The following is a 12276-nucleotide window of genomic DNA, read 5'->3' as shown; positions in this document are numbered from 1 at the left end:
CTGAGCCTTTTGTACTCTTACACAAGAGTATGATATGCCTATAACCATATCCCAATGTAGGGAGAGTTACCACGTTATAATATTGAAATAATAATGTTTTTACATTATATTAAAATATCTAATTAGCAAAGTTATTGAAGGAACATTTTAATTTTATCACGATGTTCGTAATAATGATGGTCGGACCAAGGTGCAGCATACGTAGAGTTCCACATACTTTTAATTTATAAAGTGAAACTTAAGCAATTACAAAACAATAAAGAATAAACGAACCATGACGACAATGCTGTGCTAACAGGCAACTAAACATAAACAATATCCCATAACCCACAGGTGGAAAAATGCTACTTAAATATGATCCCCAATTAGAGACAACGATAACCAGCTGCCTCTAATTGGGAATCATACAAATCACCAACATAGAAAATCAAACCTAGAACCTCAGAAAATATAAACTAGAACAAAAAACCCTAGTCACGCCCTGACCTACTCTGCCATAGAAAATACAGGTTTTCTATGGTCAGAACGTGACAGTACCCCCCTTAGACTGGGCATCGGTGCAGGGGAAGGCTCCGGCCATGGATCTGGAGGTTCCGGACCATGGACCGCGATGACCCACGGTCCGGAACTTCCTGAGACGGTCCGCGGCCCGGGACCTCCTGAGACGATCGGCGGTCCGGAGGCTCCAGCGACGGTCTGCGGTCCAGAGCCTCCAGCGGGGGTTCTTAGTCCGGAGCCTCCTGCGAGGGTTCACAGTCCGGAGCCTCCGGCGACGATCTACAGTCTGGAGTCCCCGGCGATGAACCACGGTCCGGAGTCCCCGACGACGATCTACAGTCCGGTTCCTTCGGCAACGAGCCACTGTCCGGTTCCTCCGATGACATGTTCACGAACGGAGTGGGTACTTTGCCCCGCACCGGAGCTGCCCCCGACGGTAGATGCCCACCCAGACCCTCCCCTATTGACTCAGGTTTTGAGGTCCGCACTTTTGGAGGGGGGGGGCTTTTATTCTCTATGTTGGTTAGGTCTGGGTGTGATTTAAGGGTGGGTTATCTAGGTTAATTATATTTCTATGTTGGCCTAGTATGGTTCCCAATCAGAGACAGCTGTTTATCATTGTCTCTGATTGGGGATCATATTTAGGTAGCCATTTTCCCATTGTGCTTTGTGGGATCTTGTCTATGTATAGTTAGTTGCCTGTGAGCATTATAGTAGCTTCAGGGTTCGTTTGCTCGTTTTGTTGTTTTGTTCTTTAAAGTTTTCTATTCCAAAATAAAGTATGGAAACATACCACGCAGCATCTTGGTCCACTCCTTATAACGATCGTGACATATTTGCAGTGTACAAACTTAACATGATGAACAGGAACAATATTTACTATCACGGGTGGCTAAGAATACCTATCTGCAAGCCCAGCCACCAATAGGCCACACCCACTGAAAATAACATGATCACCCAAATATGACCCAACATGTGTTCTGTCCACTATTTACCCAGCACTGGGTGGTTATTAACCCAGCATTTTTTAAAGTGTACCAGATCAAATTCATTGAGTGCAGAAACAGTCATGTCCAACAAGTTATTCAATTATCTACAGTACAGTATAAGAAATCTGATGTTTACTAACATGATACAGACGGTACAGTAAATGTAGTTGTTATTGCGTGAACAGATATTTATGGGGATGGTTTCCATGGTTTCTGAAGAAAAGCAGTGCATATGAATAGGAAATTATTACATGCATTATCGCTGTACAATGAAGGTTGATTATAAGGTGTGTCTGAAGAATGGTTACAAGATGTAAATCAGATGACATGGTGAGTCTGATTAGAAGGTGTGAGACTGATGATTATCTGCTGTGTCCAGATGAGTTTCCAGGATGAGCAGGAGGTGAGCTACCTCCCCCGCCAACTGAGCAGTGCCAGCAGTGAGGACATCAGCAGCAACGATGAGGCCACCTCCCTCACCTACTCCTCCGGGTCAGAACACATCCCCATCCCCCCACCCCCGCAGAGCGCCCCGCCACCCCCGCCCTTGCCCACCCCCTTACCCCCGCCACCCTTCGGCTTCTCCGACCCCCTCCCCATTACCCCTGTCCTCTCCCACTTCTCCCCCGAACACATCCCCCGGGCGCGCATGTCCTTCCAGCCGCAGCACCCCATCATCCCCCCTCCCCCGCCTCCTCCACAGGCCTTCATGTACAACAGGCCGTCCCTACACAAGGTGCTGCCAACCAGAGATGAGCTACAGGGCTGTGTCCACCACCAGGCTACTCAGATGACTCTCCCCCTGGGCCCTCGCTACTCTCCCCAGCCCTCTCGCCCCAGGAACCTGCCCCGCCAGGCCAGCCAGCCTCAGCCCCTGACCCAGCCCATCCTGTGTCCCCAGCCCTCCCCTCAGCCCAACAGGCAAAGCCAGCTCGCCCTCCAGAGGCACCACCAGCTTCACCACCAGCCCTACCAGCCCCAGCTGAGCCACAGCCTTCCCCCTAAAGCCCCTCACCTGTCCCAGCCCCAAAGTCACCCTCCCCAGCCCCCTCACTCACAGACCTATGAGACCCCCATCTCAGTGTCAGAACTCCAGAAACACAAGGTCCCCCCACCACCCCCTCCACCACTGCCGCCCCCCTGCGAACCGCCTCCGCTGCCCAATTCCAGTCCCTGTGCTGGGGACACCAACCACATGAGTGTGAAGAGACTGCGCTGGGAGCAGGTGGAGAACTCTGAGGGAACCATCTGGGGACAGGCATGTGTTGAGTCTATTGTACTAACCCTGAACCTGGAATCAGTACTGTTTGTTGTTGTTAAGAAATGTATTGACAGGTGAGATACTTTGTCTGCTTTAGCTTGGAGAGGACCCCGACTATGACAAACTGAGTGACATGGTGAAGTATCTCGATCTAGAGATGCATTTTGGTACCCAACGGAGTTCCAGTAAGTTTTTATTCTGATCTCTTCATCAAACATCTCATCTCATAGTCATATCATATCATGTATTCATATCACTGGTTCTGTTGATAACATTTTTAAATATTGTCCTTATACCCTCATAGTCAGATTGTGTATGTTTATTTAACAGGGAGTCCCATTGAGACCAAGGTCTCTTTTGCCAGGGAACACTGCACAATATAATTATTTGGTTTCATAGCTGTGGAAGAGTACATTGCTTTCATTAATTCAACATGACTTGTTTTGTGTTTCATGGTGTCAGTGTATTGCTGATTTTCCATGTTGTTCTTATGCCTTCACAGCTCACCAAGTTGTCCCATGGAGTCTATTCACCTGCTCATCAAATGCATTCTCCATAAAGCACCACCTACCATCCCCTCTCTTCTCTCATTACCCGTCCACCTTTAGTGCCTGTTTCCAACCCTGGTGCCTGGAGAGCAGCATCCTTACACTGTGATTAAATGTGTCAGTCTCTCTTCCAGAGCCAGCCTTCCTGCCCGAGAGCTTTAAAAAGAAAGACGTGGTGGAGATTCTGTCTCATAAGAAAGCCTACAATGCCTGTGAGTATGACCCTGGCCTTGGTCCCCAGGGATCTGAACCATGACCCTGGCCTTGGTCCCCAGGGATCTGAACCATGACCCTGGCCTTGGTCCCCAGGGATCTGAACCATGACCATGGCCTTGGTCCCCAGGGATCTGAACCATGACCCTGGCCTTGGTCCCCAGGGATCTGAACCATGACCCTGGCCTTGGCCCCCAGGAACCTTTATCTCAATGATTTGAATAGACTCTCTAGTCTATTCAGGTGACTCTGAGATTCAAACACAGGTGCTCTGATTTCTACAGAAACTTGTTGTTTATCAATGAAAGTCTGTTTTTATTGTATATGACTGTTTTGTGTGGACCCCAGAAAGAGTATCAGTTGCTAATGTAACAGCTAACGGGGTCCAAAGAAACTATTTTAAACTGGGTGGTTCAAGCCCTGAATGCTGATTGTCTGACAGCTGTGATATATCATACCCGTATACCACGGTATGACAAAACATTTATTTTACTGCTCTAATTACGTTGTTAACCAGTTTATAATAGCGATTAGGCTCCTCTGGGGTATGTCCTATATGACCAATTGACCAATAGACCTCCACCTTGCGTTGTGTCTAAGAACAGCCCTTATCCGTGGTATTTTGGCCATATTGCCTTATTGCTTAAATAAACCTCTCCTTCATCCCTTTATTCCACGCCTCCTCTACCCAGCCATCCTGATCGCCCACCTGAAGCTGTCTCCAGGTGAGCTGCGCCAGGTGCTGATGACTATGAGCACAGACAGACTGGAGCCGGCCCACATCAAGCAGCTGCTGCTCTACGCCCCCGATGACCAGGAAGTCAAACAGTACCAATGCTTCGACCAGAACTCCGCCAAACTCAGTGACCCTGACCAGTTTGTCCTGCAGGTAACTGAGACACTGTTGTGTCAATGTTTCCCAAATGGTGGGTCGGAACCACATATTGGCCCAGCCAGTCCCTCTAGGCCAGGGATCATCAACTAGATTCAGCAGCAGACCGATTTGGTTGGGGGGCTGGAACATAATTACAAATAATTTGTAGACTGCAAATTAACCGCAAGAATATATAAACAGATACATTATTTGACTAAAATATGATCATTTCAAACCTTGCTTACATTCATATATGATCATGTGTCCCTCTATTATGGATGGGAATACTTTGGGAACAGAGTTTCAGAAAACCAAATAAAACCAGTTGGGGATCCTGGTCTAGAATGAGGCTAGAATGTTTAAAAAAATACATTTCAGTATTTTACTGAATACTATACACTCTTAGAAAAAAGGTTTCCAAACGGGTTCTTCGGCTATCCCCATAAGAGAACCATTTTGGTTCCATGTAGAACCCTCTGTGGAAAGAATTCTACATAGAACCCAAAAGGGTTATACCTGGAACCAAAAAGGGTTCTTCAAAGGGTTCTCCTATGGGGACAGCCAAACAGTTTTAGGTTCTAGATAGCACCTTTTTTTCTAAGAGTGTAGTACTAGTTTACCACAGTAACATGTTACTTTACTAGCAATAGTAACAGTATTTTTCGAGTTCATAATCTGTGTGTGCCCAGATGCTGATGGTCCCTGAGTATAAGACTCGTCTGCGGAGCCTCCATTTTAAGACAGCCCTGCAGGAGAAGACAGAGGAGATGAAGGCTGGATACGAATGGATCTACAGGGCCTCGATAGAACTCAGGAGCAGCAAGAAACTGGCCAAGATCCTCGAGGTAATACAACTACTGTAACTCGCACTCCCTGAGAGTGGAATACAGTAGCTTAATGGTTGAGAAATGGAAAACAGCTCTCTTGTTTATTTCGTATTATTTATGTGTCTCTGCTGTCATAATCTAAGGTTATTAAAGAAGATGCATTGTGTGTAAAATCATATAGGATAAGGTAATAAGATACAGACTCAGAGGTATGCATAATGTGGTGATTGCGTTGTGTTACCGGTAAACTGTTTCTAAACCTCTGTTTCTGTCTACAGTTTGTGCTGGCAATGGGGAATTACCTGAACAATGGTCAACCCAAGACAAACAAAACCACTGGCTTTAAGATCAACTTTCTCACTGAGGTATGAATGGATGTTCATTATCTAACTGATTATGCTTTAGCCACATTTGTCTTTTTGGGATTTGTGTTGTCTTTGCCTTGGAGTTAACCTCTTTCTAATGCCAAATTCTATCTCACCTTCCTTCTTACAGCTCAGCACCACTAAAACGGTGGATGGTAAATCCACCTTCCTCCACATTCTTGCCAAATCGCTATGCCAACACTTCCCAGAACTGTTGAACTTTGCCAGGGACCTCACAACCGTGCCACTCGCAGCCAAAGGTACAGTAAGACAACACCACACAATGCTCTTTACATGACTCTGTCCGTCAGCAGGACTCTGAGGTTCATGTGCAGAATTAATTAGTTCCATTTAGTACATTACAATATGTACTACAAGTCATGTCCTTATCAGTTTCCTGATAATCCGTTTCCTGATAGTTACTTTTCGATATTCAGATTTCAGCAGTTATCTCATAAGACTGAAACACTACAACATTTATAATTAATGGCATTGACATTTGACACTATGCATTGGATTTATCTCATACAAATCAAATCAAATCCAACTTTATTTGCCACATGCGCCGAATACAACAAGTGTAGACTTTACCGTGAAATGCTTACTTACAAGCCCTTAACCTACAGTGCAGTTCAAGAAGAAGAAAATATTTACCAAGTAGGCTAAAATAAAAGCAATAATAAAAAGTAACACAATAAGAATAACAATAACGACGCTATATACAGGGGGCACCGGTACCGAGTCAGTGTGCAGGGGTACAGACTAGTTGAGGTAATCTCTACATGTAGGTGGGGGCGAAGTGACTATGCATAGGTAGCAAACAAACAGCGAGTAGCAGCAGTGTACAAGGGGGAGGGTCAATGTAAATTGTTCGGTGTAGCTGTGTACAAATTGTACAAGTCATACTGCATGGTTTTCTATTGACATTTCTCTGCAGTGAATCAGCGTATCCTGACAGCTGAGCTGGCTGACCTTCACTCCACCATCCAGGACATCAGGACAGCCTGTCAGAAGATCCCAGCCACGGCCGAGGATCACTTCGCTGCCGTCATGAGTGTATCCTTCCATCAACAACAAAGCCCTTCACAACACAACATTTCACGCGAACAGTAACACAATGTAGTAGTAATTACACTGTAATAGTCTGCATGTTGGGAATGTGCTCGTAAGTAAGCATTTCACAGTAAAGTCTACACTTGTTGTATTCAGTGTAATGGGCAAATAAAATGTGATTTAATTTAATTACACCATTGGTCAGTATGTTACTAGTCAGAATGTGTCACTGTGCTTCGAATGGTCTGACAGTTGACAGTTTGACCCTTGACCCTGAAGATAAAGGGTTTCCTGGAGAACAGTCACCCAGCTGTTCAGTCTCTGGACTCTCTGCAGCTGAGAGCCATGGACGAGTTCACTAAGGTGGCCTCGTACTTCGGAGAGGACAGCAAGGTCACCTCCACTGAGGCCTTCTTCGCCATTTTTGCTGAGTTTACTTCCAAGTTTGAGGTGAGCCAGTAGCCATAGTGATGCCCTTCACAGGTCTCTGACCACACAATTTGACAGCATTCAAATGCGTCTGTGACTCAAGTACAATGATTGGTTCTGTTTTCATGTACGATAATTGGTCCTGTTTTCCAGAGAGCACTGAATGAGACCCAGGCCACTGAGAACCCCTGCAGCCCCAGAGTGCCCTCTCCCCTGGCCTGGTAGAGACTGGATAGCTCCTCTGCTCTCCTCAACCAAAGTGCCAAGACAACACAAAGAAACAGTCACAACTACTGGGACACAAACAACATGATCTTCAACACTGCGGAATGCCGTAGGGCCAGGAGTTCTTCCTGACCATGTGATCTGACCAAAAGAACTCTCATCCAAAGGGTCCAGAGTTTCTCCTGGGAAGGTCAAGTAGCTCTATATGTTCAGATAACATGAGTATATATTTTATATTGGATTGTATTAAATTGAAAGTATAATGAAATTGTAAAGATAAAGCATAGATGTACTGCCAAAATAAAGGAAACACCAACATAAAGTGTTTTAATAGGGCGTTGGGCCACCATGAGCCAGAACAGCTTCAATGCACCTTGGCATAAATTCTACAAGTTGTTATAACTATATTTTGAGGGATGCTACACCATTCTTCCATGAGAAATTCCATATTTTGGTGTTTTGTTGACGGTTGTGGAAAACGCTGTCTCTGGTGCTGCTCTAGAATCTCCAATAAGTATTCAATTGGGTTTTGATCTGGTGACTGAGTGACACATACACACACACACACTTTAGCCATGGTAGTTGTAATAATGGGCAACTGGGAATTTTTGTACATGACCCTAAGCATGATGGGATGTTAATTGCTTAATTAACTCAGGAACCACACCTGTGTGGAAGCATTTGCTTTCAGTATACTTTGTATCCCTCATTTATTCAAGTGTTTCCTTTATTTTGGCAGTTACCTGTATATGTAAATAACCATGACATTTTAGATGGCTGATAGTCAGACGTATATGAATTTTATCTAGAGCTGAGCGCTATTTTTACAGATGGACTTGATCTGCCTACAACAGAAACACATAATAAACCTATCTTGAAGCATTACATTGGCATGACAAACGTACTGTGAATTGTTATTACAATATTTAGAGGCTTTCTGGTGCCAATGTAATTGCAGTCATCCTAACATTTGGTATTTCAAAACTTGCTCTGGGCAGGGGCAACAAAAATAATACCACTCTCCTAAGTGTTTTAAAAGTGTTTTACAGTATGAGGAGCATACATGAAATATGAGGGTTAACCCACTGGGGCTAATATATGAATAGCTGCTAACTGAAAGACATCAATCCATGTTAGCATTGAGTGGTCCAGGTGGATCTTGCGGTCACTGGGGTTGTTACTGATGAACCATCCATTCCACTGCCATAACTTTCACCTGTATCAACAGTCTTGTTTTAGAACAAATATTCACTGTTTGCTAGTGTGCATTTAAAGCTGTTTTGAATGTATTTCTTGCGTTTCTACTTTCCCTCCATAATTCCTTTTCACATATACATTTCAGTCAGAGCTGCCATCATGAAAATACAAACATATTGATTTACAGACCTGTTGTACCAGGCAGTGTCATCATGTTAAAAAAGACTGCTACATATTTAAATCTTGCCACAAGTGCAGTACAGTTTTATGACAAGCATTTGCATGTTGCTGTCTATAGGTGTTGTTTTGTGTTAAAATGATTGTACATCTGGATTTGTTTACTTTTATTGTATTCTCACAAGTTGGGTCTAAAATGTAGACCTATTATAACTCTAGATCAATTTAAGTTTGTTAATGTATTTAAATGTTCATTTTGTATAGCCTAAGTGTGTTTTGTCTATGTTTTCATTGATATTAATGGAGTACTTTGTATAGTTCAAAAAGTATTGACTTTTTATGTTGGCCATGTGGTTGCTTCTGGATCAGTTGTACTTGTTTTGGATCTGTAAAAAGACATAAATGCTTGACAAATAAACTGCCTGATACCCACGAGCTTTTTCGGAGCCAGAGACGATCATGGACTGGACCAAATTAACTGAAGTTTGTCGCGTGGTGGTGCAATTGCCATAGCAACGGGAAAATGGCAGTAAATCCTTTGCCATCATCTCTACCTGGCAGCGTCAATTCGTATTTCAACGCCTACAAAAACTCGCTTTTTGCCGATGTCGAAAAACAGAAAACAACCTGCAAAGTAAGGCTGAAGACTTGAAGAAATTGTTTGTGATAGAAGTTTCCAAACAGGACGCGCGATGTCGCGCTAACGTACAAATTTGGGGTCATGATCAGCATCCCTTCAATGAATGAAGGTTTTTGGCAGTGAGCGCGTCTAACATCAGCTTGTTTCTGTCTTGTGTTTGTAGAAACGTTTTATCCACAGACTGGTGTATGTAGCGACGAGAAAGCTAAACGCTGACGATAAACAGAGTGCAATTGCAGGTGAAAAAAAAGGTAAAATCTTAGCCAGAATGTATTTCGGGAGAATGAGTTACTCACTGTCGTGATTGTCTTCATTCCAGAATACTATGAGCAATTTTTGTCAAAATTCCAGAAAAACACACAGACTGAGAAAGTCACTGGCATACTGCTATTATATCCCAAAAGTATCATTCATTTGATGGAGGTATGTGGATAATTAACTATTTTACCTTGCTTACTGATACCCACGAGTGTTGTATAGCCTATTGCAATTTGTATTATTAAAATAATTTATTTGGTTTTAGTCCTCTTCAGAAGTTCTCCACATGATTCTGGAAGATCTGAATGACATGGAGAAAAGCCCAAAGTAAGATTTCCTCTGACTCCTCCCCATCGGGACATATGGTCCTTGCTTTGCTCTGATATCTTGACTGGATGTTTTTGGCTCAGCTGCCCACTGAAGGAGGTGCGTATCCTGGTGGTGTCTCATTGTGTGCTGAGACGTATGTTCCCGTTGTGGGGCTACCGCTTCGTGACGCTGCCCCTCAGCCTCCAGGACCCCAACCCACAGACCCAGCCCGTGGAGACCCTAGTCCCAGACAGCCTGGCCATGATCTACAAGATGTGTGTGTGTCTACTCAAACGCAGGGTAAAGGAGATGCTTAATACTGTTGGTGGTGAATGTCCACGTCTTTGTTGCATGTCTGTACATGCCAATCTTACGACAAATCCATCCTTTCCTTTGTAAGGTATTTTGATATGATACAAAGTCCTCCACATGAGAGGAGTGTCAGGCCTGTTGGTGTTTGTGTGGTTCAATAGAGTATTTGTTCACTGTGTGCGTTATTCTATAGGGTAGCTGTTCAGTGTGTGTGTGTGTTGTTCTTTAGAGTAGCTGTTCAGTGTGTGTGTTGTTCTATAGGGTAGCTGTTCAGTGTGTGTGTGTGTGTGTGTTGTTCTTTAAAGTAGCTGTTCAGTGTGTATGTTGTTCTATAGGGTCGCTGTTCAGCGTGTGTGTTGTGTTCTATAGGGTAGCTGTTCATTGTGTGTGTTGTACTATAGGGTAGCTGTTCAGTGCGTGTTATGTTGCTCTACAGCAGGGGTGGGCAACTCCAGTCTTCCAGGGCCTGATTGGTGTCACACTTCTTCTCCATCCCTACCAAACACAGCTGATCAATCTAATTGCATTCTAAACTGAAGATCATGATTAGGGGATTATTGGAGTCAGGTGTGTTGTTGTGACACCAATCAGGCCCTCAAGGACTGGAATTGCCCACCCCTGCTCTATAGGGTAGCTGATCAGTGTGTGTTATGTTGCTCTATAGCAGGGTTATTCAACTCTTACCCTATGATTTTGTTGTGTTTTACCCCCTTTTTCGATTTTGTCTCATCACTGCAACTCCCCAATTGGGTCGAGAGGCGAAGGGAGTCATGCATCCTCCGAAACATAACCCGCCAAGCCACGTTTCTAAACACCCGCCTGCTTAACCTGGAAGCCAGCTGCACCAATGTGTTGGAGAAAACACTGTTCAACTGATGACCGTTGTCAGCCTGCAGGTGCCCGGCCCGCCACAAGGAGTCACTAGAGCGCGATGAGCCAAGTAAAGGCCTCCGGGCCAAACCCTCCCCTCACCTGGACGACGCTGGGCCAATTGTGCGCCACCCTATGGGACTCCCGGTCATGGACGGTTGTGACATAGCCTGGGATTGAACCCGGGTCTGTAGTGACGACTTAGAACGCTGCGCCACTCGGGTGGCTGGTGTCCCAGGTCTAAATCAGTCAATCAAACAATTAAAAAATGTAGTGGAACTGACTTCGAGGTCCCAAGTTGTTTGAGGGTTCTAGCTGTTCAGTGTGTGTGTGTGTGATGTTGTATAGGCTAGCTGTTCAGTGTGTGTGCGCTGTTCTATAGGGTAGCTGTTCAGTGTGTGTGTGTGCTGTTCTATAGGGTAGCTGTTCAGTGTGTGTGTGTGCTGTTCTATAGGGTAGCTGTTCAGTGTGTGTGTGTGCTGTTCTATAGGGTAGCTGTTCAGTGTGTGTGTGTGCTGTTCTATAGGGTAGCTGTTCAGTGTGTGTGTGTGCTGTTCTATAGGGTAGCTGTTCAGTGTGTGTGTGTGCTGTTCTATAGGGTAGCTGTTCAGTGTGTGTGTGTTATAGGGTAGCTGTTCAGTGTGTTATAGGGTAGCTGTTCAGTGTGTGTGTGTGTGTTATAGGATAGCGGTTCAGGCCAGGATGATCAGGAGCAGGCTCTTCGGTTAGAGGAGGATACAGTTATCTACCTCTGTCAGAGTGCAGTGCTGCACTCCCCATCCACCTTCCTACAAACCTACACCAAGGCTACCAACATCCTCATGGATTCCGGTAATTACTTTGTGTGCGTTTTATCTAGGGCTAGATCTGCATTATAGCGCAATTGAAATTGAAAGGTAATTGCCGATTGAGCTGACATATGCAGTATTTACCATAAATGCAGTCTCCTCAAATGCAGGAACATTGCCTTTAAATGTAAATCACACTAGCGCAGCGCTTCCGCGATCATGATTGAATGTAGACCTGTCTGGAATCAAAATCATCAAAATAAATGTTATATTATTTTAGAAATCGTGTGGCCGACACACCGCAGACTTTACTGGTAGCAGGAGAATGAAGAAATGACTACTAGACAATCGTCCTCCCATCAGTAACACTAAATAAAGCATTTTCTTACTGTGTATCTGCATGTATGAGTATGTGTGTGTGATCAAGCCATGACTAACAACCA

The 12276-nt window shown here is 44.5% G+C and overlaps 1 protein-coding gene across 1 annotated transcript in view; it reads left to right on the top strand.

Moving 5' to 3' along the window:
• LOC139381600 (delphilin-like) overlaps positions 1-9075 on the top strand; it is a 76406-nt gene extending 67331 nt beyond the window's left edge. The window contains exons 19-28 of the mRNA XM_071125252.1: positions 1867-2745; positions 2846-2933; positions 3419-3508; positions 4202-4398; positions 5073-5228; positions 5489-5575; positions 5706-5835; positions 6513-6631; positions 6914-7078; positions 7211-9075. Of these exons, the coding sequence (XP_070981353.1) occupies positions 1867-2745; positions 2846-2933; positions 3419-3508; positions 4202-4398; positions 5073-5228; positions 5489-5575; positions 5706-5835; positions 6513-6631; positions 6914-7078; positions 7211-7282 (1983 nt within the window). The 3' untranslated portion in view covers positions 7283-9075. The remainder of the gene's footprint in view (positions 1-1866; positions 2746-2845; positions 2934-3418; positions 3509-4201; positions 4399-5072; positions 5229-5488; positions 5576-5705; positions 5836-6512; positions 6632-6913; positions 7079-7210) is intronic.
• The last annotated feature ends 3201 nt before the right edge of the window (positions 9076-12276 follow it).

This window comes from Oncorhynchus clarkii, chromosome 23 (genome assembly GCF_045791955.1).
Source record: "Oncorhynchus clarkii lewisi isolate Uvic-CL-2024 chromosome 23, UVic_Ocla_1.0, whole genome shotgun sequence".
Taxonomy (NCBI): Eukaryota; Metazoa; Chordata; class Actinopteri; order Salmoniformes; family Salmonidae; genus Oncorhynchus; species Oncorhynchus clarkii.
This window is presented reverse-complemented; position numbering and strand designations above follow the sequence as displayed.